The sequence below is a fragment of the Typopeltis vanoorti genome, chromosome 24 (genome assembly GCF_054136105.1).
Source record: "Typopeltis vanoorti isolate ZY-2024b chromosome 24, IOZ_Tvanoo_1.0, whole genome shotgun sequence".
NCBI lineage: Eukaryota > Metazoa > Arthropoda > Arachnida > Uropygi > Thelyphonidae > Typopeltis > Typopeltis vanoorti.
In genome coordinates this window covers 32,493,050-32,516,785 of record NC_143572.1, presented here as the reverse complement: position 1 = coordinate 32,516,785, position 23,736 = coordinate 32,493,050, and the positions used below count along the sequence as shown (strand labels likewise).

The window sequence follows — 23,736 nt, the reverse complement described above, 5'->3', positions numbered from 1 at the left end:
AAGTACCAGATCGACATAATAGGGGTGACTGAAACAAAAAAGACCAAATTGGTGAGATCTTTCTGAGCAATAAATACAAAATGTTATATTCAGGCAATGACAATCAAGGAAAAGAAGGAGTAGCCATAGTATTCAACACAAAATATGAGGCTAATCTTCTTGAATGGCAGGCAGTCTCAAGTAGAGTGATGTGGGCTAATATCAGAATGGGGAATTGGACAATGAGACTTATTTATGCCTCTGGTCCCACAGAAGGTTCTACTAAGGTGGAGGTAGAGGAATTTTTTGATGCTTTAGAGAAAGCAACTGACACAATGAAAAAGGAAAAGTCATTCCTTGTTGGGGATCTAAATAGCAGAGTAGGAAATGATTGTCAGACATACAAAAATATTTTGGGAAAATTTGGAGAAAAGAGCAAAGCTAATAATAATAGCAATTACCTGTTGGATTTCTGCTCAGGACATGGACTGGTTATTACTAACACCATGTTCTAACATAAAAATGTGCACAAATTCACATGGAGAGAAGAAGCAAGGAATAAGAAAAGTCTCATTGTGACTATCTTATTGTTGATAGTGATGTTTTCTCCCTGGTGCAGGACACCAGAGTGTACAGAGGATTTGATATTGGAAGTGATCACTATTTAGTCTTCAGCAGGATAAAATTGAATTTCATATTGAAATGAATAACATGTAAGAAATTTTAAAGCTAAAAAGTTGAGCAGCTCTCAGATGTGAACTGTAGACTAAAATACACAAGGATTATTGAAGAAAAAAATGAGAGTTTGAGAACAGGAACCAAACCTTGGAGAGTCAGTGGCAAGCCATTTGCAAAAACACCCTAATTGATTCAGCCAGAGAGACATGTGGTGAGGTTGTCTGCAAGGATAGAAAAATCAAAACTCCATGGTGGACACAGGAAGTTAAAGAGGCAGTGAAGGAAAAGAAGAAAGCATATCAAAAGTTCCTGGCAAATAAGTCAGCTTTTGCTCTTAGAGAATACAGAGACAAATGTAAGAAAGCTAAACACTGTGTAAAACTATCTAAACAAAAGTCATGGGAGGACTTTGGCAAGAACATAGAAAAAATAAATATCAAGAAGGTGGTAAGATATTATGGAGATTGTCGAAGAAGCTTAGAAATGGAGGAAAAAGTGCTGAAAAAGGAATTAGAGACGATAGAGGTGACATGAAAATGGGAGAAAAAGATATCTTTTAAGTATGGAGTAATTACTTTGAAAAACTGCTAAATGAAACAAGCTGTGGTGACAGCACAGTGATCAAATAAAAACACTGACCAGGCGTGCAGTCAGGAATACATATCCGTAATTGAAGTAGAAAAAGCCATCAAAGGCTTGAAATGTGGGAAGGCAGCAAGAGTAGATGATATTCGACCAGAAATGCTGAAGTATGGTGGTATAAGAGTCTTACAGTGGCTGCACTGCATAGTTCAGAAAGCCTGGACAGAGGGATGAATTCCGATGATTGGAGTAGAGCTCTAATAGTACCCATATATAAAAAGGGAAATAAAACTGAATGTGAGAATTACAGAGGTATTTCCCTACTGAGTGTTCCTGGCAAGATCTATGCAAGTATACTTGAGAAACGGTTGAGAAGAATTGTGGAAGAAAAGCTTGGTGAAGAACAAGCTGGATTCAGGCCAAATAGAGGCTGTCAGGATCAGATCTTCACTTTATGACAAATAGTCGAGAAAGCATGGGAATATAACAGAGATCTGTATTTAAGTTTTTTCGATCTGGAAAAGGCATATGACAAGGTGCTAAGAGAGAAGCTATTTAATACGCTACAGTTATATGGTGTCAATGGGGATTTATATCAAGCAATACTTAGTCTTTATTTGAGCTGCAAGTCAGCAGTTAGAATTGAAGGAAATACAGGAAGATGGTTTAGTGTTAAATCTGGTGTGAGACAAGGATGTACATTATCCCCTCTGTTATTCATTATGACGGAAAGTGGTATTAAAAATGATATCAGAATTTGAGATGTTAATGTCCGCATAAAGCAAAGAGATTTATGCGGATGATGTTATACTTCTAAATAAATCTGCTACAAATTTGCAAGATTCTCTGACTAAATTGAATAACTGTTGTAATAGATATGGTATGAAGGTGAGCATTAAAAAGACAAAGACAATGAAAATAGGTAGAATTGTTGAAACTATCAACTGTGTTGTGAATGGGGAACCTGTGGAATAAGTAAAACATTTCAGCTACTTAGGCACGATTTTTAGCGAAGATGGTATATTAAATATGGAAATAGACAACAGAATCAACAAAGCTGGTATGGTAGGAAGTCAATTGAATAAATTCATATATAATGAGAGAGAAATTACTCAGAACACTAAATTAGCTGTATACAAGACAGTGTTCAAACCAGATTTAACTTATGGATCTGAGAGCTGGGTCAGAAGTAAAACACTTGACCAAAGACTAGAGACCGCAGATATGAGAGTCCTGAGAATGATTAGAGGTGTGAACAGATGGCATCAATGGCAATATCATATTAAAAACGACAATATTAGGAAAGAACTGGACATTGTCAGCATCCAGGAATGCTTTAGCAGAGCTAATCTCAGGTGGTATGGTCACTTAAACAGAATGGGCGAAGAAAGATTAGCAAAACAAGTGTTCTCTGCCAGGTTGGCAGGAAAATGACCCAGAAGAAGAGAAAGATATATCTGGATCGATACGTTACAGAGTGCCTTAGATGATAGAAATATAAGATCTGATAACGTTGGAGTCTTGACAAGTAACAGACTGATTTGGAGGAAAATTGTAAATAGGAAGTTAGTAATGATGTAAATTTTTCATGTAGTACTATCATATCCTGTACACCCCTTGAGGGTATATGTCAGGAATTTGATGATGATGATGATGATTTTAGACCTCCAGTATAGTTGATATAATCCTGATGGGAAAATCCTACATACTGAATTCCAATAAAGCTAAATTGCAATTTAACCAAAGTAGAAAAATTAGCTTTTAAATCTTTAAGAAATAACCAAGACGTTACCAAAGTGGATAAGGGCTTTTTCAAGTGTTGCTCTCCAATCAAGGACAGCAAACCTTGAATAAATGAACCAATTGGCATCTGACCACAACACGTACCAAATGGTTAACTACAACCCCTACAAACCACATTAAAAAGAAAACAACAAAATTAATCAAGTCAGTAATCACGTGACCAGAGAAAACAATTAAAAAGCTAATACCGCATTATGCCTATGCTCCCAGAATTTATGGCCTGTCCAAAACAAACACACCACTACGACTGATAGTTGAAGGAATCTGCAACCCCAATTATCGCTTAGCCAAGAAATTAGCAGCTACACTCAAAGAGCTGATAGGTCATTCCCCCCACCCTGCTATATAAAAATGCACAACAGTTCATAAACAAAATTAGATACCTTGCACTCAACGATGAAGATTTATTAGCTTTGACATAACTGCCCTTTTCACTGATGTTCCGATCATTGACACTATTCTTCTAATACAGAACATATTTTTGCCCTATATCATGGCCCTCTTTGCTCGCATACTTCGCTCTGGGTATCTCATGTGGCAAAATAATTTGTACCTACGAAAAGAAGGTACAGCCATAGGCCCACCACTTTCTCTCCCATGGCTAACTTTTACTTGGAAAACTTTGAGCAACAAGCTCTAGATTTAATAGGCCTAAAGCCCAAAGTCTGACTCAGATATGTTGATATTTTCGCCATATCGCCCAGGGCTGCGAAACATTAAATACATTCCTAAGCCACGTGAACAAACAACACAATCATATCTAATTTATCATTGAGATTGAAAACTGTAATATTTGGGGAAAAGGACTGTTCTCTGTATATCTTATATCTCTGCTTTATATATGTTTCTTTAACTTAATATTCGTTTTCTATTATTTCCCTTCTTTATTGTTCTACCTTAAGTAAAATTTTTCTTGCCTGGGATCTCCAGATATTTATTTGATTGAAGACTGTGCCTCTGAAATTCTCCTGTAGGCAAAAGAAAGTTTTTTATACCCTAGTAGATCAATTAATCACTTATATCCTATTTTAGCCAAGGTTTGCAGTCATGGCTAAATCTACTCATAAATCACTACTAATCATTGGGGTTCCGCTATCAAGTCCGAAATAGTGTTTTTTGGATCAGTTTATTGCAAAAAGATTGAATCTAACAACCATTTTTATCAACAATAACAACAAGTTTAATTTCTGATCAAATAATTATACATATCACTTGAAATCACAAGATTCATTTATGAAAGGTAATTCTTAGCCTTTCTCAATCACTCAACTTGGTTTCTATTAAATTCTCTCGCACTTACTTAGTTGGACCTTCAACAAGCATACTTTATAATACAAATATCAGGAAGTTATACCTATAACATGAAATCATTAGTTGCGCTTGACATTCCTAATTTAGCATCAATCAAAATACAACATACATGTATACAAATATATCTCTCAGAATCTCATTCCTTTCAAACACTTAATCATAATCTAGGCAATTATATTTATACAATCCACCTCATTGAGTTTCAAACGTTCCAATGATACGATAGCAGGAATATACTCTATTACAAAATTCAATCATAAGTACACATATAATCAATTAAAGAAATTTCAATAGCTCAATCTTTTCTCCAAGGGAAATTAACTGCGCTCATGCTTCACTCATTTGCGATTACACACATTTACGAGAAATATTAACACTCTAAATACTATCTCCTTAAACTAGACAATTTAGCAGTTCGATAGGGTCTTTCTTTATTCACAAACAATAAATGAATGTATAGACTCACATGGGTCTCTTCCTATCTTGCATGTGTAATTCAATCGTAAGTACACCTATAATTCATTAAAGAAATTTCAACAGCTCAACATTTTCTCCAAGGGAAATTAACTGCGCTCATGCTTCACTCATTTTGCGATTACACACATTTGCTCTAAATACTATCTCTTTAAACTAGACAATTTAACAGTGCGATAGGGAATTCTTTCTTAATTCATAAACAATAAATGAATATGTAGACTCACATGGGTCTCTTCCTATCTTGTATGTGTCTTCCATCCTTCTTTCCTTATTCCGACGCTTGAGTGGGGTTTCTCTCCTTTTCCATGTTTTGGAATTCTCCTCAAATTGACACCAGGCACCGATGAATAGTCGTAGCAACAGGTGGGATATAGGGTAGGCGTTCCGGTGTCTTGAACTGCTCGGCAAAGGTCTTCTGCATAGGCCTGGTTGCACTTATTCGACTACAGGACTTTTACGGCAAGATTTCTCCTTAACTATCGCCTCCGGATATCTTTGGCTGTGACTGGAACGACATCGGTGGATGGGTCTCTCCACCCTCCCCTCTGGAACTTTCAACGCGAGTCCTCTCTCGTGGATGGTTCACTCAGGATGAAGAAAAGGAAGCCCTTCTCATCTTCGAACCAACCCTTTTATACACCAGAGTCCCTGCACCTTTGATTAAGTTTTGGGACCCCTAGCATCCCTGTGCGAATCTTGCTAGTAGTTTGGAGAACCCTGTATAATGTTTCTCGAAAATTCGCCGACAATCTTACTTCCTCCCTTTACTGCCTTAATCTTGCCTATGGGCCTTTCTTTTTAATTTGTGCCACGCCCTTTCAATATTGACCTTGAAGGTCACCTGCGACAGGCCTTGTAAACAATCTTCAAAAGACATGCCGAATTTCGGGCAATGCTCTTGGTTTCAATACTTCTACATCCCTTCTTAAACAATGAGCGAGTTAATTCCCTTTGGGTTTATTTTGCTCTTTATACAGATAGCTTTACATAGAGAAATAAAATATACATTTGTACAAGAAAATTCAGGTGAACTCCTTCTGTAAAAAGTCGATGCTTTAGATTATTTATTTTGGCAACATCGAATTTTTACAAAACAATAACTCTCTTCCTTTTCTAGAGACACCTGTCACATGTTTTCCCTCAGGCTGCCTTTCCTTCAATATTTACGCAAAACTACACACGTAGGCCAATACATACATAAAAATTCATACAACCATCAGACACAAAAACTAGAGTTTTTGTGTCTGATAGAGCTACATTAAAATGCAGTTTCCATAGCTACAACATTTATGATTTTTTTTGAAAAATCATATTGATTTTTGTTTGTTTATTTTACAGTAATTAAAACAGCATATTCTAAGAGATATTCTTGTATCATCTGATTATTATGCAATTTTAATACAGATCCCATTTAGCTATAATACCTCAAGATCCATTCCTGTTTAGTGGGTCCATCAGAGATAATCTAGATCCTTCTGGTCTTCATTGTGATTCTGAACTCTGGAAATCACTTCAGCAGTGCCATTTGGCTGGGACAGTGAAACATGTTGGAGGCCTTGACAGTGAAGTTGGAGAAAGAGGGAGATGTTTTAGTGTCGGACAACGACAGCTGCTTTGCCTTGCACGAGCTTTATTATGCAAAACAAAGGTAAGAACTTGCAGTGTTGGAAATAATTGAATCATACAGTTGCAGCAAATGCCATGTTTTTTAGATATTCATTATTATTATTATTATCTGGGCATCTCCATTGGAGTCATAAGAATTGTAGGAGGCCCATACTAACCATCATTGACATGATGCCTATCATATTCTTCCTAAAATTCATTCTTATTCATCACACTCTGAACAAAAAATAGTCCATATTTCCTTACTAACACCATGTTCTTAACTAATTTTCAGGGATGACCTCTTGTTCTCTCCCCTACCTGTATTGAGAATTTTTTTTCTGCATCTAAAACCACTTAGTTATGTTTCTATTATGTCCTCTCCTTTTTGATTTACAAACCAAATTTTGAAACTCACAAACCTCATGGAAAGTTCATAGATCTGTCACATTCTTGATCATCATCCTCCTCTGATTCTTCTCCACTGCTTTCTCACTCTCACAAAATCTGCACTGCCAAAGTTAAGTCCTGATGAGGTCATATCAACACCTTATACAGAAAAGTACCGTATATTTTATAGCGTATAATGCGAACTAGAAATTTTGTTTGAAAACTAGCCCTAAAATGCCATGTCCACTTATAATGCGATCTGTTAATCTTGTTCCCTAATAAATAAAACAATATGAATTAACGAAAGAAATATTTATTTTAAAACAAAATGTCAAAATCCTTTAAATTCTTCTTCCTCTTTTGAGTCATTAAACATTTCATTTATAAATTCATCTGTAGGCATTACGTCATCAGTGTAGCAGTTGTCGTCATCGTCATCATGCTCTCCATTTTGTTGTGTGTCATCCTTGCTTTCATATATGACATCATCTTTGGATCCACCCATTGAATTACTTATTCCACATTTAAGAAATGAGTGTTGAATCATTTCAGATGGTATCAAATCCCAAGCTTCTTTAACCCAGCTGGTGACTAGAGTGATCTCAGACTTCTGAAAATTCCCACCCTTTGTCATCTTCACCAAACCAGATGACATTCATTGTCTCCATTTTTCACGTAAGTGATCTTTAAACGGCTTAATCAAGCGCTGCAAAATGGAAGTTAGACCACCCGGTATGACTGCTAGGTCTGTACGTAGCTCATGTGCTTTCTCTTGCTTGCCTCCGTTAAATGCGCCTGGAACATATCCCAGACTAGCATGCTTTGTTGATGTTACAAGCTGCCTGGACGTATGTTCCATACTTCATCCAGCCACAATTGTACACCTTCTTCATCCATCCAACCTTTCTGATTGGCACGAACAAAGACACCTGGTGGAAATTTCACATACTTCGGAATTGTCTTCCTTTTAAATATCACTGTCGGCTTTAATTTGGTTCCGTCTGCCATGCATGCTAGAACAATGGTAAAATGCGTTTTTTTCATGTCCCGTTGTTTTTATGAGGACACTCTTTTCACCAACTGAGTTTACTGTTCGATTCCCAGGCATATCAAAGTACATGGGCATCTCATCCATATTGCCTATTTGGGAAAGTTCATATCCGTGACACTTCCGTAATTTTATGATAAATTTATGGAAGGACTCCACTTTTTCTTCAAGCTGCTTTGGTAACTTCTGTGCAATTTTTGTTCGGTGTCATAATGTTAATGCTTTGCATTCCATAAATCTGTTGCACCACCCAGGCGAAGCAAGAAAGGATGAAATACCTGGTGTGTCCTTGAATTTACCATTCTTGAGTTGTAGAGCTTGAAAACTAATTGCATTTCTTGTTACTATAATGCCATCTTGTCGTTGCATCAAAATTCATTCATTTAGCTCTTCTTCGAGCTGTGGAAAGGATGCTACATCTCCATGACGGGTACGTTTCGTTTTGGAGATTTTTTCAAGACTGTCTTTTGCTTATGCCAAAGTCTAATATTACTCTCTGCTACATCAAATTCTCTCATAGCAACACTGTTATTATGTTCTGCAAACTGCATGACACGCAATTTAAATCCTGCTTCAAAAGATGAACATTTACGTTTCTGTTGGCTCATTTTCAGGCTAGGCTTGTTTAACGAATAATATTTAAAATGAACTGTGGTTAAACCGATATAACTGTGCTAATTTATGCGCAGATGCGATGTGCGCGTTCAGTTGCTGAATGCGAGTGAGCCAAGTAGATTTGGTTGCATAGGCATTAGGTAGTATATATTGTGTGTGCAAGTCTAATAAGATGTTATATTTTTTAAGATCCACATATAATGCAAAGCCCTAACTTTAGACCATAAATTTTAACCATAAATTTTTCGCATTATACGCAGTAATATACAGTAGTTACTTTTTCGCTTTGTTGTTCCAACTCATCAGTGTGCTTTTCACCCATTCAGGTGATCCTTTGTGTTAACTGTTCATTTTGACAAAATGTTTCCTAAACTTCATCTGCTTCTACTGTTGCCCTAAACCTGAGCTGGATCCATTTTTTTAATGTGCACTCCCATCAGCAGAATATACATCATATAATTTCTTCAGTCAAGAGTGCAATTTTACACCTTGCACTACTAAACTGTCACCAACCATTATTCTTTGCCCACAGTATTAGTCTGAATCTTCCTGCAGATTTGCTACATCGCCTTTTACTGTTTCTCTCTTATCCCCCCCCCTCCTCCCAATTTAGCATTAGCAAACAGCTGGATATTCCCAACCAAATTATCCTCATACATCATCATCATTAGCCTGCAAATTAAATGGCAGTAATTCAAGCACAGGTTCTACTCCACCATCTCTATAAGGTGCCATGACTAGCTTTTCATGGGCCCTGTGCAAGATTTTATTTTTGGCCTCCCCCATTTTTTTGGAAAAAATAAAAATAAAAAAACAAATACAACAGAAATAGAAATTTTGTTTATAAATAAACTTTGTGTATATAATAAATATACAGTATATTTATAAAATAAAATAAGTATTTTAATTGCACTTTTCTGGCTTTCATTTTAGCAAATTCATTAATCGCATCATCATAATTAATATTATTCGCAATATTATATTCTACTGAAAGTATGGAAAGATTGGATAATCTCTCTCTCTCTCTCTCTTGTCCAATAGTAGATCTTAGATAGTTCTTGATTAATTTTAACTTGCTGAAACTCCTCTCACACGAAACAAGTGGAAACGAGAAGAGCGAGAAATATTTGGAGATCAATACTGATATTTGGATATGACTCGGTTAATCCAAAATTATGAAGAACCCGTAGGATATCAAGCGAAGTTGTGGTTATAATGTTTTGAATAAGTTTCGAAGCTTCAGACTTAAAGCTTTGAATTTCACAACGGAACTCATACATACTTAAAACTCGAATCTGCAGCCAATTTTTGTAAATTAGCAATGCCCATAGATTCTAAAGGAGTTCATAATGCCAATCTGTTCCAGAAGGTAGAATATCCAAAACATCATACATTTGCATTTTAAATAATTTTTTGGATGTCATACTGTTTCCTTCATCCAGTGCTTCATCTATTTGCATTTTCTTAGCTTTTCTCTTCTGTTTATTAGGAAATCCAATTTCTGTATCCATTATTTCAGCCAAATATTTTGCTTCCAGAAATAAGAAAAATCATTACTTATACAATTCCTATTTAATAGTTGTTTCTTATTGATTGATTAATTTTAACTTTAACAAAAAATATTACAGAATTGGTCCCTATGGTAGCAAAATTTGAAAATTAAAATATAATACTGATTCTTTTTTTGATACTCATTTCAGGGCCCCCCCTTCATCCCGGGCCCTGTGCCTTTGGACCTATTCCACCTGCCTAGTTATGGCACTGTCTATAAGAATGTCTATCAGACATTCTTATCTGTTTCACTAATTTCATAGCCCATCCCCATTTGCTCCAGTTTAAATAACATAATTCCATCTAATATCTATAAAATGCTGTGCCTTCCTGCCCTAATTTTTTCTGATCTGCACACGAAAGGCCACAAAACCTATAGTACATTAGTGCCATGTGTGGGCAAGAGAAACAGAAGAGAGGAGGAGTCTGTTCACATTTTGCTAGAATAGCTTAGGATTGTAATTTTTGGGAAAGGTAGAGTGGGATTAACTATTCCAAAGGACAGAGGTTGATGGAATGAAAGGGGAGGCAGTGAAGTTGGTTCAGTGAATTTCAAGATGAACTGTAAAAGGGTGTTGGTTAGCAAGGACTCTTGTTTTAATGATTATGGAGGAGAGTGGAGAAATAATAGTGGCCAGTTCAGCACAGCACTGTCCATAAAAGTGTATCTGTGGAAGAGGCACAAGTCAGAAACTGAACATTTGTGAGAGAGGGATTGGGGTTTGTGAGAGGGGGGAATCATTAATTAGCTGGATTGCCCTCTTCTAGATAGAACTGAGCAACCTTAGAAAGGATTTTGGTGCACCACCCCAAATATGGGAGCAATATTCCATGGTTGGTTGGATTTCGGCTTTGTATAGAGTTAGAAAGTGTGAAGTAGTGTCTTGTGCAAAAAAGTACACCAAGTTTTTGGTGGTTGCAGAAGTTATGATATGGTTGTGCCAGGAAAGATCAGAGGTTCAAGTTCAGTAATTAGTATTACTGAAGATAATACTTAATAATTGCAAGGATGTTGTGATATTTGTCTTTCATCTGAGAAAATGTAGATTTGAATTTCTTCTTCTAAGATGTGAAGATATAAGGGCTTTACAACTGCAGGTGAGTTAGGTGTTCATATAAAGAGGTGATATGCTTTTTCCTTCTGGAAACTCATGTTTTTCATTCTACAAACAGCAATCTGGCCAGAAGAACACAATTTGCAATTAATAGACATAATATACCAACCTCATGCTGCCGTATGTCCTCAGAAACCCTAGCAATATTAGTGTGACCATTTCCTTTATACAAATTAGCTGACACTTTTGTTATAGAAAGTGAGTAAATTACTAAGAAAAGATTTAATTTTATCTTCACACACAAAGTACTGTCCTCCATAGAGAACCATATCTGACTAATTTGTAATTTGCTACCTTTGCCTAAGATCATCATTTTTGTCATTAATAGGACTATCTTGTTCTCTTTTCATTTCATTAGTCCTTCCAGTGCTGAGATTTAAATTAAACAACATGATCTTAGGCACTACCAATGACACTTTTCTATCTAATTATTGTTGCATTTGCATTTTGCAGTATCCTGAGTGCTTCCTCTCTATTTATCTCTATTCACACAACTCTTTCCATCACTCACATCATTGTATTATTTCCTGGTAGATGTTACCTCACGAGGCGATCACTCAGTAATATTCAACTATTCTTGTTATCCTTCCATAATCTTTCTTCATTTTTCTTGCCATGTAGTGAAATAACGATAAGATTTTCTATGAGCTGCTCATTTAATGTTGATGATCTTTCTTTCTTTAGCCTTGTACTGCTCATATGCATGCTCATCACATTTCTCCTTATATTCCTTCACAGTTAGTCAATCTTGGACACAGAAAAGTAGGGGTTTCTTCCTGGAAACTCAAGAACTATGAAACTTCTGCTATTTCAGATGTTATATACCTGTAAGAGTTAAGGGCCTACAAGATGGCAACATTTGTCTGCCATCTGAAAGTCTTGAGCTCATCCATCAGTTACCACTGAAGGGTGGGAACTAGCTGTTTTCCAGTAATCAGAAAAGTTAGGGCTAAAACATACAAAACAAGATGCTGTCCTTGTTGGAATATAACAAGGATTTGTATTTAAGTTTTGTTGATCTGAAAAGGCATATGACAAGGTGCCAAGAGGAATGCTCTTCAAAATGCTTATGATCTAAATGGGCCATTATATCAAGCAGTATAGTCTTTATTAATCTGTAAGTCAGCAGTTAGAATTGAAGGAGGTACAGGAAGATGGTTTGATTAAATAAAATCAGGTGTGCAACAAGAACGCACATTATCTCTACTGTTATTCATTATCTATATGGATCACATTATTAACATTAAGAGCTAAGAGTAACATCACCAATTTTGTGATTAACATCACAAAATTGGTGATATATGTTAATCTTATCTCTTTACTTTATGCAGATGATGTTATACTTCTGAATAAATCCAGTACAAGTTTGGAAGATTCCTCAACTAAATTGAATAATTATCATAATAAATTTAGTATGAAAAACAGCAATAGTTGTATACAAGGCAGTGTTCAAACCAATTTTAACTTATGGATCTGAGACTTGGGTTAAAAATAAAACACTTGATCAAAGACTGGAGCCTCTTTTATGAGAGTTCTGAGAAAGAATTGTGCAGTGAACAGATGGCATCAATGGCAGTATCACATCAAAAATTAGGATATTAGGAAAGAACTCACCAATGTTAGCATTCAGGAATGTGTTAGTAGAGCTGATTGCAGGTGGTATGGTCACTTAAACAGAATGGGAGATGAAAGATTAACAAAACAAGTGTTCTCTGCCAGGTTAGCAGGAAAAAAGACCCAGAGGAAGACCAAGATGTAGATGGATTGATACAGTAAAAAGCACCTTAAAAGAGAAATATAAGATCTGATAATATTGGAGTCTTGACAGATAACAGATTAATTTGGAAGAAAAGTATTGATTGGAAGTTAGTAATGGTGTAACTTTTTCATGTGGTACTATCTTAATTATCCTGTAGACTGCCTGAGGGTACATATCAGGAATTTGATGATGATGTCATTGCAAGACTTAAACAACTTGGTTAAGACAATGCCAATTACCTCACTCTTGCTCGTAATATTCAGGAAGGTATTCCATCTAATCCTTGCTACTGCAGTATATTCGTATATATATACCACGGTGAGTAACTAAATTTATCAATAATATATTAGTAAATATTTTTCATGAGGTAAAAAACTTCCACCATTCTCAGTACAAATAGAAATTTGAACATCACTACAGTGATGATGCTATTGGAAACAATGGGGAAAAAATAAAAATTATTCATTTCATTTGAAAGTGTAGGAATCCAACACTTTCTTTTTAAATTTTTTATAGCTGAACATTTACCCAGAATACACATTCTCTCTCTCTCTCTCTCTTCCAGGAAGATACCCACATAATTGCAATATATAAAGCACTTTTGAATGAGTAGCAAAGGTTATAAGAAAATTCTCACTCACTGCCACCTCCAAACTACCAGCCAACTTTACCAATCACTTCCTTCTCCTAGAATAAAGACTCTCTCATTTATATTCATTTTGTGTGTTTATCGAGTTCTGTGTTCTTAAATTACATAAATCTGGTTTAGCTCAGCATGTACTTGTTACTAGCCATGGGATTCTTCAAAACAGTACCAAATTATTACATAATAATATTGTTAATATGTTAATAAAATATTAATAAAATATTAATATCCTCCATCTACTGAGCTTAAATCACATAATAACTATCTTTTGATTCCAAAATTGTTGGAAATCGAACCTTAACTGATTGAAATTACTTTTATTTATTTATTTATTTATGGTCCCCAGTAATTCCAATATACTGAATTCGCATATAACTAGGATAACCTAGCAGTTTGTGACCACACATGTCAGAATGATTTAGAATGTCAATCACATGGTTCACTATATAGCCATATTCAAATTTCTATTGTTATTCTGATAATCAAACTAAGGATAATTTTATATGAAAAACAAAATATTTATTAATGTGTTATTAATCATCATTAAATTCCTGATATGTGCTATAAGGATACTATGATGGTATTACATAAAAAAAGTGTACATTATCACTAACTTCCTATTTATAATTTTCCTCCAAATTAGTCTGTTATCTGCCAGGACTACAATTTTGTTATGTCATATATTTCAGTATTTTAAGGCATTTCTAACTACATCAATCCACTCAGATCTTGGTCTTCATCTCGGTCTTTTCCTTCCATCTTAGCACCTAACACCTGCTTTGCTAATCTTTCTTTTCTAGTTCTGTTTAAGTAACCATGAGTAAAGATTTTGAAGTAAAGATTTAAGTAAAGATTTTGAAAAAGTTGGTTAGGGTTGGCATTCAGAAATGGGTTGACAGTGAATCTCTACTTTGCAATAAACAGCATGAGTTTGCTAAGGGAAGGTCATGTTTTAGCAACTTTCTCACATTCTATAATAATGTTACCATTGAACTCAACAAGGGGGGAATGGATAAACCATGATAATTTTGGATTTTGCTAAGGCTTTCGACAGAGTACAGCATGGAAGACTGTTAAATAAATTGGAAAATATGGGTTTGGATTATAAAATATTAGCGTGGATAAGAGGATGACTGACTGACATATATCAAAAAGTGGTATACGTAGGATGTGAATCTGCAATATTTAAGATAACCAGTGGTGTACAACAAGAATCAGTCCTTTGTTCAATGTTATTCAATCTGTACCTTAATGAAATTGGGAAGGATTTGACAGGCAACATACAGCTATTTGCTGATGATGCAAAGATAGGTAGGGTAATCAGAAATGCTGCTGATATGCAGTACTTGCTGAATGATTTGAATAAGATGGAATTGTGGGCATGGGAGTTCAATATCAGTAAACGTAGTCGTGCACTTTGGTACGAATATATATCCAATGTCATATTATATTGGTGGGATTATGCTAGAAGAAACTGACCAGGTTTAGGGATCTTGGAGTGTTAGTAGATAGGAAGTTGAAGTTCAGGGGGCCATGTAGCAAAGATTGCAAATACAACTCAAAAGATAATTGCAATGCTTGAACGAACTTTCACACGTAAATGTAAGGATGTCATTTTGCAAGTGAGATCTGGTCTCTTTGTTTCTCTTGTGATTCTGATACAGTGGAGTATTAAAAATGATATCAGGAATGTGGGTTACTGGTTATGAAAACAGATTGAGAATTTGTAGACTGCAGACACTAGCAAACAGGAGTGATATGATTGATACTTACAAACTTCTGAAAGACATACAGGATTTTCAGTTGATGGAATTTTTCATTTTATGGAGGGCTGGGAAAGGAAAAGAGGGCATCCTTTGAAGCCGAGAATGAATGCCGCTAAGAAGGGGGATGAGAGCTGTATTTTTCTCTCATAGAGTGGTGCGTGATTGGAATGGATTGCCATTGGATATTGTGTCTGCAAACAGTCTGAATGAATTCAAGAACAAGTCTGATAGCTGGTGTGTGTGTGGGGGGCTTCCTCGATGAGTCCCTAACTCCTTGGAGGTCTCTCTTAATAATAATAATAAGTTAAAATTGGTTTGAATGCTGTCTTGTATACTGCTAGTTTAGTGTTTTGAATAATTTCTCTTAAATTTATTCACTTGACTCCTCACGAGATGAGATGTTTTTATTCTATGATCTCCATATTTAATTTGCCATCTTCACTAAAAATTGTGTCTGAACAGCTGAAATGTTTTTTCCAGAATGCTGGGGAAGTTTCTTTTTGTTTTTTCATTGGTGATTATCATGCCATATTTATTACCACAGTTATTCAGTTTAGTTAAGGAAACCTGCAAATTAAAGAGCAGAGATTAACAACGTCAATTTTGATTTCAGGTTTAATGCTACATTTTCTTTATAATGTGATCCATATAGATGAATTATAATGGAGATAGTGTGCACCTTTGTCTCACACCTAATTTTACATCAAACCATCTTCCCGTGTCTCCTTCAATTCTAACTGCTGATTTATAACTTACATATGGATTGTATTGCTCTATAATGCCCCATTTACACAATATAATTGTACTTAAAGTGATTATCTGATCCTGACAATTCCCATTTGGCTTAAACCAACTTCTTTTCTCCATGTTTGTCTTTGGTATTTGTGTTATTAATAAATTTAGTTATTCATTGTTGTTTACATGTTCATAAATAATAGTATTCACATTGAGATTTTGCTGCATCCTTGAACACCTTCAGTGTATTTACTTACTCATCCATTTAACTAAGTTTTACTTCTCCTCTATTTACTCTCAACTGAATTTATGTTCTTATTGACATGTGAAAATAACAAATCTTAACGTGTGTGTGTGTGTGCGCACGTGCACATTTTTGTAACATTTCCTTGGTGCTTTATGACACTGCAAAAAAAATTGAAATTTGACATACAAGTAGAGAATGTAGAGAAACTCACAAAAAAAAAAAATCTCAAAACCCAAAATTTCAAAATAGTAGATTCAGTATAGTGGTCCAAAATTAAGTAATCAGATCAATGTACAGTATTTATAATATATTTGTTTTCTAGATGAAAATGTAAATATAAAAATGTGAAATTGACTGTCAAAAAATTGAATCAATTGTTTTATTGTTATAAATTTTATAAATAATATAATAAATATTATAAATTATTATTGTTTATAAATACTCCTTATCTAACTAGCAGAGTGAATGATTTCTTCAGATTGTTTATAATGCATGCAGTTCTGTAGCAGCTCTTAAATTTTCATTGTTTTTGTAGCAGGAATACAAAATAAAATGATACTATATTTGATCCAGATAAAAATACAGTAAAGATGTAACTACATGAGTATAAATATATTAGGTTTGTGGTAGTCTTAAAATTTTCATTTAAAAATAAGTCATGTAAAATTATAAGAACCATACCTGTGAGAAGTATATTTTGTTGTTAATTTCACTTCCAGGTACTTTGTTTAGATGAAGCTACTGCAAGTATTGATAAGACTACTGATTATCTTATTCAGCAGACTATACGTGAAGCATTCAGAACTACAACAATATTAATAATTGCCCACCGTTTAGAGACTGTTCTTGAAAGTGATCGCATTTTGGTAATGAAGGATGGAGAAATACTTGAGCTTAATACTCCTGCCATGCTGTATAGCTCTGTGTCATCTTTTGATCTCTGTGATTGAATATAAAGTATTTAGTTTTGTATATTTGAAAGTATTTTGGCCTTAATTTGAATATTTTTGAAACATGTTCCTATGTTGTTTATTTTTATTTGTTTTGTATAATGTTGTAAATGATCATTAGAAATCATGAATGTGACTAGGCATTAAAATAATTATCTGTCACAAAAATATGAAGAAACTCTTAACTTCTTCCTAAATTATATTTATGAGGAATTATATAGTTAATTAAGCTTAAATGTTAATATTTATACATGTCGGTTGTTGACATTTATTCAATTAGTAAAAAAGAAAAAATTACTAAAAAATATTCTGAAGGAAAAAAAATTTATTCTGTCTCCACCTCTCTTTCGCTCTTTAAAAAAAAAAAATGTTCAATTTAATTAAAATAACTGAAAGAGGAAGCAGTTTGAAATACACTTTGACAAGTTTCTTCCAGAGAATAATATATTCAGAAATATTTAGGTAGTATGTGATTTGTGCCCAGTGTGAGACTGCTGCCTGTTACTGAAGAACTGAGATGGCCTGAAAAAGGTTGCATTGCTCTCTAGAATAGGATTTCCAGATTATATGATTCTTAGCCCTTAAGTGTGCTAATATACTATAGATTTTCTCATAAATAGGATTCATAATAAAGAAGAATTGGCTTTTTTATTTTAGCAGTTCACAGTTCAAAAATGACTTTTCTAGTTTAGATCATAAGCTGGTATACCAGTTCGAACATGATTCAAAGTTACTTTCTCTAGCTGTAATAAATTTAACTGGAAAATCATTTCTTACAATGTACAATAAAGCGAAACATAATTTAACATATGATTAAATAAAGGTTGTGCAAAGCCATTTTGGTGTATCTAACAACTGCATCTTAACATTTGTATTTCTGTGTGTGCACAGAAATACAAATACTAAAATAGTTCTTATAGCCATTCTATTTTCAGCTTATACCTATTTATAGTTACAGATATTTTTATGGATACTATTCCATTGAGCTGGCTACCATTATTCCTCCACTCTCCCTTAAGCTTGTAAACAATGACCGACTGCTAAGCCATATCCATTTGCAGTCTGTCTGCAAACATACTGAGTCAGCTTCTCATTCTTCGCTTTCATTCCATCTACCTCCATGCTTTGAAACAGTTCTTCCCCACTAAGCTCATCTTACGGACTTCAACCTTTAGTTGTCCAAAAACATAACATCTTCTTTCTTCTTTACCACTTGTTCTTGCACAGCATTGATGTGCTCTAGGTTTTGCAACCTTTCATATGTGTGATGATGCCAGTCTATTTACCATTTGGTTTAAAATGTGTCAGTTATTACAGTCCTGAGAACATGGGAGGGGGGGACTGTTTAATAATGAATAAATAATAAATTTACTTAATTTAATTACTCAGTATTTCCTTTTTGAAAAAAATTGAAATAACACAAGCTTAAATAACAACTCATCACAACAAAGAATATTGAAAACTAATGTTCAATTACATATCTATCCTCATACCTTCAATTTCTCCTCATAAGTATCATTTCATGGATCCATCTTGATTACTCTGTATCCTCTCCACCACCACCACCTCATTTTCCCAAGGAATCCAGGCAATCAGATCTGTGCTTAGTAATCCAAATGGTGGTTGACAGGAACCTAAAGTTTAGGGATCACATTGCTCAAGTTGTGAATGCATTACATTATATTATGATAATGGTGAGGAGGATATTCACATGCAGAAGTTAGAAGGTTATGGTTTCATTGTTCAAAAATGAAACCAGATCATAAAGCCTTAATCAGGATTCATATGGATTATTGTGTACAGGTCTGGTCACCTAGGTTTCATGTGACTGAGGATTTATCAGAAATGATCCAGAAAAGATTTGACTAAGGTGGTTTCCTGTCTGTGGAGTGTGGGGTATGAGGACAGATGAAGAATGCAGAGTCTTACAAATAGGAGAAGGATGGGGAGATACAGTTAAGTGTAATAAGCTGGTAAGGGATTTTTAACAGGTTAATGTGGAGGAGATTTTTCATTGAATAAGAGAAAACATAGATTAAACATGTGGCCATCCCTAAAAACTGTATAAGGAGGATGTGAGCAGGTTCTTTGCATGGAAAGTGGTTGGTTGGTGGGTGGAATGCAATGCCTGAAAGTGTGGTGAATGTAGAAATAATGAATAAGTTTAAGGCATGGTTTAATGAACTTTGTGTGATAGTGAGGACCCCTCTTACAGTGGCTCCATTGAGACCTTATGCCAATGATAATGAATGATATTAGTATTCCTTATTGTTCTCTGAGTAACAGATTCAGTAACAACGGGTCCTAAATTTTCATTGAAACAGTCAGTAGGATTATTTCTACACAGATCTACAGAGGACCTTGAATTCCTTGATTAATAGAGTTGCAGTTTTTTGGAGTGATTTGATATATGATTTGATTATGAGTGATTCAATATCAGATTGATTTATATGAGGAGATATGATGGAATGATTGACATTACTAAAAGAACTTTATGGGACAGGTGCAGAAGAAATTTTTCAGTATATGACAAGATGGGAGGGAACAAGGTTTCACCTCTTGTGTAAAAGTATGGTTGTAAGGATATGAGGACTTTTTTTGCTTGGAAAGTGGAATGGGCAGTATCAGTCATGAGTCTTTTGTCAGAATTAGCTGAAGGAGAAGTTTGATAAATATTGTGTTAATAATGGTTAATCTGGGCCTCTCATGATGAGGGTTCAGTCTCCATGGAGATACCCAGTACTAAGATTAATAATCTGCCTTGATTGTTTCAAGGTCATCCACACCAATTTTTTCATGCTCTTATTTATTTTTTAATTAGTAGGTTAAATATGTAGAATGAAGAAATAGAGACACTGACTTTGGTTCATAAATATTAATCATCATGATTTGAAATTGCCTATAATAAATTACAAAATCCCTTTATAAGATAAATTATAATTACTCTCAAAAATTTAAATTAACATATGACTTAAAACTTATCAGCAAAAAACTTATCCAGTAAGTTTATATTTATATAAAAGCCTGTCAGTTTATTACTTTAATGTTCAGCCTATTAAGTTTTTTTTGTAATGTACCTCTGGTTTTAGTTATTTGAAAGGTTCAAAAGGCATTTCATAAATTGGAAGATTCAAAATAAATTTATTAAGAAAAAAAGTGATATTAAATAAATAATAATGAAACATGTCCTAATCAAATTATATAAATATGTGATTTATAATAGCCAGTTGCATGTTCAAAGAAATATACCCCCTCCCATTAGAAAGGAATGACGATTAATAAACTGATTGTGACATACTAGCAATTTATTAATCTAATGCTAATACCAATAAAAAAATGCATTCAAAATTTGTATACCCTCAGTTATTACTTGATGTTTTAATACATTAATAAAAATAATAAAAAATGATTACATTTTTTTATGCAATGAGATACTTGTCCAGATCATATAATTTTCTGATCTGGACAAGTCTGGACTATCTGTTGTAGAAGTGATTCTGTTGTTCAATGCCCAGAATAATCTTTCTAGCTCTTTTCATTCCAAGTTGATCTCTATGGGGGCTAACATGTATTAGAAGAAATCAAATTCTTTAAGAAACACAGATTGCTTATTTATTTCTGTTTATGCAACATGATAGTGAATTCAAATCACTTACACTTCCTTAGATAATGTGTACAAAATTGTTGTCTATTTTTGTCATTAATCAATAAAAAGATGGTCGTTAAACTAATGAAATTGGAAATTTAAAGGCACTTAATGTATAGATCTGACTCTCTTCCTTTTCTCTGCTAATCAGTGAATGAGGGAGGGAGCAAGATTTAAGAATGCACATTCCTTACAATTGCTTCTCCCAAGTTCTTTCCTTGTGCCTTAAGTGTACAATATTATTTTGCAATAATATTCATCTCTGTATGTACATTATGTATAATATTTGTTAAAGTGTTTTGTTTCTTAATTAAACTATAGGTTGTCATATCATTCATTAATGATAATTGGGTACTTATGTAAAAATTCCTATAAACTGCATGAGAATTTATTTTATGAATAAAATTTTCTTTACAAAGTATTCTGTTATCATCATTGATCAATTTTTAAAGTGTTATATTTTATATAATTATGTACTCGTATATTTTAATACACTGCTTGGAAATAAGTCAATGGACACCATAGTATGAGGAAACAGCTACGATGCCCACCTTAATAAGATGTAGGACTTCCTTTCGCTAATGAATGCAGCAATCCTACAGGGCATACTTTCTACAAGTATATGATATTTATCAATGGGAATTTTGGAACGTTCTTCCTGTACACGTGTAAAAAGGTCTTGGACTATTGTGGGGCAGGCATCCCTTGACCTCACCGAACACGAATTTCAGTAGGATTGAGATCAGGGCTTTGTGGATGCCAGTCAAGTGTGGTAACATTTATGTCCACAAACCACACAGAGCACCAGCCTTATGACATGGTGCTTTGTCTTGCTGAAAGAGACAATGGTCAGTTCTGTTGAAATGCCAAAAAGTAGGAAGCATTGCATTGTCCAGATACCTCTCAAAGTTCAGTGTTCATGCCACTACAAACAGAGGTCTGAGGCCAAACCAGGAAAAACAAGACCATACCATCATGCTACAACCTTTGAATTTCATAGTTGGGGTTATGTACTCTGGTAAGAGACATTCACTGGCATCCACCATATCCACACTCGGTAGAGAGTATAATGTGATTTATCACTCCATAACACAGCTTTCCAAGGTTCCATGTTTCACTGTACATGCTCTTTGCACCACTGAAAGCAACACTGCATGTTGGTTCAGTGGTAACCAACAATGTCTTGTTGGTTCTTATCAAAACACGTTGTGAGTGTCTAAATGTTTTTGTGCAGATTTGTGTTCCAGTCAGTGCTCCAAACTCTGTCGTCCAACAAATGGTGATTTTTGCATATTATCCTTCATAGCACCTTACAGTTATGTTTGATGAGTGTGGTGGGTTGTCCACTGTAGGGAGCACTTGCAGCTGACTCCCTGTGCTTCCATCCCAGTATGATATCATTGATTGTTGACCCGAGATGACTCATTTTGTCAAACAGATAGGCCTGCATCCTATTACAATGCCATCGGTTCCCTTCTTGCAACCATTTCACCAAATTACAGTTCCACTGACTGGGAAGCATCATATTCCTCCAATTTATATTGGCTACAAACACATGACTCATTACTTGGCATGATGCACCTTCCCCATATGGAGGGGGTGTTCATTGACTTCTTTCAAAGCAATATATGTAAAATACTGTTAACTTCTTTTACATCGTTTATGTATTTAATTTGTTTTACATATGTAAAATAAAAATTGCTTACGATGATAAAAATTTTTATGTTACCAAAGTCTTACTTCGAGGGAAAAGAAATCAGTAATTTGCCAACTTCGTGTAGTTGGTAGGCTGATTTTTGTACACAGTGAACTCGCACTATAACAAACTTGTAAAGTCCATGGAAATAGTTTGTTATACTGAATTTTCTTTAGAAAATAGCAAAATATATATTTAAAAAATTATATAATTAATTGTTGTAATGAGAGTAAACAGTGGATATATATTTTTTTGGAAAGAACAGGAATATGTAACATAAGTTAAAAATATGTGATAAACTTCAAAAAAATTGTTTTCTTATTAAAATGAAGAAGGAATTTTTTTTTCTATTGCAAATAAAATGGTCTCAAAAATTGAGGTAAGAACATTTGTTTTATAATGTTAAGACTAATCTTAATGTTAAGACGTTTAATATTTTCAAAATTATTTGAAATATAATTAAGTTGTACACATGAATAAAATATACTTGTAGAGTATGAAGCATAATTTTTTATTAAAAGAAAAATAATTTATATTTTAAAAATAAATCGTTTCTTGTTATGTTTAATGTGCTATTTCCTGATACTCATTCACACAGATTACATTTAACATTTATAATGAACATATTAGACCTTAAGATGCTATCTAGTTGTTTATATGAGAACAGTTGATTCTCATTATAGCAAAATACTACACATATTCCTATAGGAACAATGCCACTATAAGAGGTGACAAAGTGTACACAGTAAAGTGCATCACAATCTCAGGGATTTATAAATGACTGCCCAGTACTGAATTCCCTGCACATTGTTTGGTGAGATATGGATTGGAAACAGTCTTCATTAGATGCTCCAGTCAATTGCTGCACACAGGAATTTCTGTTTGTTCAAACAAGCCTTCTCAGATGACAGTATCTCATTCCTGACAGACTGACTTTCTTAGGAGCACAATTGCACCTTTTAGACAAGCAGCGTGGGTTTTGTTTCTACTGATTAATAACACAAGATATATCACCTTTTAGGAAACCAGTCAGTTCTGCTCTTTTCAAAATCGTTGTTCCAGTTAGACAAGCATCCAATGAGCCCATTATCAAACTCCGAGTGATCCTTTGTTTCATCTGTTGTGATCAACACGATT

The 23,736-nt window shown here is 34.4% G+C and overlaps 1 protein-coding gene across 1 annotated transcript in view; it reads left to right on the top strand.

Moving 5' to 3' along the window:
- The window catches only part of LOC150093085 (ATP-binding cassette sub-family C member 10), a 231,437-nt gene extending 208,343 nt beyond the window's left edge, over positions 1-23,094 (top strand). Inside the window, exons 16-17 of the mRNA XM_090414153.1 lie at positions 6,235-6,478; positions 17,027-23,094. Coding sequence (XP_090270279.1) covers positions 6,235-6,478; positions 17,027-17,257 — 475 coding nt within the window. The 3' untranslated portion in view covers positions 17,258-23,094. The remainder of the gene's footprint in view (positions 1-6,234; positions 6,479-17,026) is intronic.
- Positions 23,095-23,736: the final 642 nt, after the last annotated feature.